Source organism: Propithecus coquereli, unplaced genomic scaffold (genome assembly GCF_000956105.1).
Source record: "Propithecus coquereli isolate 6110/MARCELLA unplaced genomic scaffold, Pcoq_1.0 Scaffold117, whole genome shotgun sequence".
Classification (NCBI taxonomy): domain Eukaryota; kingdom Metazoa; phylum Chordata; class Mammalia; order Primates; family Indriidae; genus Propithecus; species Propithecus coquereli.
The window spans coordinates 1448485-1451718 of record NW_012135747.1 but is presented as its reverse complement, the minus strand read 5'-3'; the positions used below and the strand labels follow the sequence as shown (position 1 = coordinate 1451718).

Below are 3234 nucleotides of genomic sequence, written 5' to 3'. Positions count from 1 at the left end.
AAAAAAATCACCAAAGATTCTACCACCAGTTATTTTTGTGTATTTCCTCCCATTTTCCCCCAATATGTTTGTATAGTTGAAACTATCATGCATACAAAGTGGTATTCTGATTTTTTTCACTCATTTTTAAAGACAGGTTTTCCTATGATGCTACATAGTTTTTTCCTAACTACTTTTTTAACATATGGTTGATATTCTCTCTCATGAGTATAATTTATCTCGGTGTTTTACATTGTTTTGTGCTGTTTCTCAAAAATTCTAGACATGTTCCTTCTTGCTAGGTAATTATTAGTAGCACTTGTTAGTTAGAATAAAGTGTGTGCTTGGGGTGGGGAGGAGATGACCTTTTGAAGAACGGTGAAGTATTTCTCACACATGAAATGAAGATTTCATTTCATGAACTAATAAAGGATCTCCCATATAACCTCATAACACCAGATTTGGAGCCTCTTCCCTAGAAATTCAATTCAAAAGAAGCCATGAGAAACTCCGATATTCCAATCTGCCTGTTCCTCTGGGAGTAGAGGAGGCTTGTTGTTGTGAAGTCTGAGTGCAAAGAAAGAGGATAAGTTTTTGCTGCTTTTTTTTTTTTTTTGAGACAGGGTCTTGCTCTGTTGCCAGGGCAAGAGTGCAGTGGTGTCATCATAGCTCACTGCAACCTCAAATTCCTGGGCTCAAGCCATCCTCCTGACCCAGCCTCCCTAGTAGCTGGGACTACAGGGGTGTGCCACCATGCCAGGCTAATTTTTCTATTTTTCGTAGAGACAGGTCTCACCATGTTGCTCAGGCTGGTCTCGAACTCCTGGCCTCCCAAAGTGCTAAGATTATAGGCATGGGCCACTGTGCCAGGCTGTGGACAAGTTTTTAGATAAACTTTTCATTCCTAAGGACACCATCTGGTCCTAAAACACAAGAACTAGGATTCTGTAACATCACAGGTGCTAGTCAGTATATTCCTTAACCTTTCTGAACTGATTCAACTCATCCCTATAAAAAGAGGCAGGCTTTGGGCCGGCACCACATTCAGGTCTTTATAAGCATTTTCTCATTTAATTTTTGTGACAAGCTTATGACACTATTAGCATCTTCATTTTGCAGTGGAGTTTCAGAGAAGTTAAGGTTTCATAACTAGTCAGTAGCAGAGCTGGGACTTCACTCCAGAAACTGATTCCAAAGTCTATTTTAACCTCAAACTCTCGGCTACTTTTTGGAGTGTTATGAGAAGGACAATGTATACAATGGCTGGCACATTGTGGGTACTGCTGTTATATATTTTTTTCTTTTTTTTTAAGGGGGAAGGGGAGTCTTCTAGGCAAGAATATTAAGGGGGTAAGTGAGGAGGGTTGTCCAATTGCCTGGTTTTTTATTTTGTTGAGACAGAGTCCTTGCTCTGTTGCCCTGGGTAGGGTTCAGTGGCATCATTGCAGCTCACAGCAGCCTCCAACTCCTGGGCTTAAGTGATCCTCTTGCCTCAGGCTCCTGAGTAGCTGGGACTATAGGCTTGTGCCACAATGCTCGGCTGATTTTTTTTTTTTCTATTTTTGGTAGAGACAGGGTCTCACTTTTGCTCAGGCTGGTCTCAAACTCCCTGAGCTCAATGAATCCACCTGCCTTGGCCTCCCAAAGTGCCAGGATTACAGTTATGAGCCACCGTGCCCGGCCAGCTGCTGTTATATTAATGGATATAAAACATGTCCACATTTTACCTTCTCCCAAGTTTAGAATCTATTTAGTTAAGAACTTCTTAGGGACTAAGTGATTAGAAGCTCTGTAATAAATACTTATTAACTACGTGGGTTCCCTTGTTTGGGCAGGTTATCCCATGCGGAGAGCCAGGTACCAGTGGGTCCGCTGCAATCCCAACAGTAATTCTGCAAACTGCATTGATGAAAAGGGACCAATGTTCGACCTTGCTCCAGGTGAATCCAACAGGATCCTCCCTCCAAGGACTGATCCTTTTTCGTAAGTGGACTTTCTGATTTCAATTTTTTTTTTTTTTTTAGAGACAGGGTCTCACTATGCTGCCCAGGCTTATCTCAAACTCCTGGGCTCAAGCAGTCCTCCTGCCTCAGCCTCCCAAAGTTCTAGGATTACATACAGGCATGAGCCACTGTGCCTGGCCTGATTTTAAAGTGGTTGTAATTTCACAATCTCTGTTGAAATCGATTGTCCAGAGTTTTTGTTATGCAGTAGATGGTAAAATTGTTTTGTATATACTGGTATGTGAGAGGTACAAGTATACGTAATTCATCTACGTTTTGCAAGGTTTTTTTTAATGGGAGGCAGAGACGATGTTTGGGTACTTTTCACCAACAGGTACTGAAAATGATTAAACATTGTTTTATTTATGTAAACAAAACATACTGTATATTAAAATCCAACAGGAGTTCATCACTGACTAGATAAACGAAATGTCGTATATCCATACAAAGGAATACTATTTGGCCATAAAAAGAATGACGTACTGACATATGCTACAACACAGATGAACCTTGAAAACACTATGCAGAGTGAAAGAAGCCAGACACAAAAAGCCACATTATTGTATGATTCCACTTATAGGAAATGTTCCAAATAGGCAAATCCCTAGAGGCAGAAATTAGCAAAGTGGTTGCAAGGGGCTGGGGTGAGGGAGGAATCAGGAGTGACTGTTAAGGGATATGGGTATTTTGGGGGGAGGGTGATTAAAATGTTCTGAAGTTAGATAGTAATGATTAAAAAAAATTAGGGAAAGGAAGAATAAATGGCCATGACTTAGAAAACAAAAATCAAACCTCTTGATCAAACAAAACTTACTTTAATCTTACAAAAAATACCCAGTATAAATTCATAAGTAACAAAAAATTGAATTATATTAGAATCCATTATTTCAATGAATACCAACATTTGCTACATAGCATGTAGCAAAAATGTATTAAGAAAAGGATTATCATAAAAGTTTTAATCTTCAGGCTCAAAACTAGAAAATCACTCTCCTCAAAGCCAGGTAAACCATTATGCCCCAAACCAGAAAAACCTCTGATATTTTTGGGGATCCTGGTGACTTTGTTTATCGCTGGCATTCCCTGCATTAGAGATTACATCATAGCAATTCTCAAAATGCAACTTTGCAGTCTTAACCCTATACTCTGATTTTAAAACCACAGCATTGGCCAGGCGCAGTGGCTCACGCCTGCAATCCTAGCACTCTGGGAGGCCAAGGTGGGTGGATCATTTGAGCTCAGGAGTTCGAGA

General features: G+C 40.2%; 1 protein-coding gene across 1 annotated transcript in view; it reads left to right on the top strand.

The window, feature by feature from the left end:
- Positions 1–3234, top strand: part of SRGN (serglycin) — a 34296-nt gene that overhangs the window by 12436 nt on the left and 18626 nt on the right. The window contains exon 2 of the mRNA XM_012658722.1: positions 1815–1962. Within this exon, the coding sequence (XP_012514176.1) occupies positions 1815–1962 (148 nt within the window). The remainder of the gene's footprint in view (positions 1–1814; positions 1963–3234) is intronic.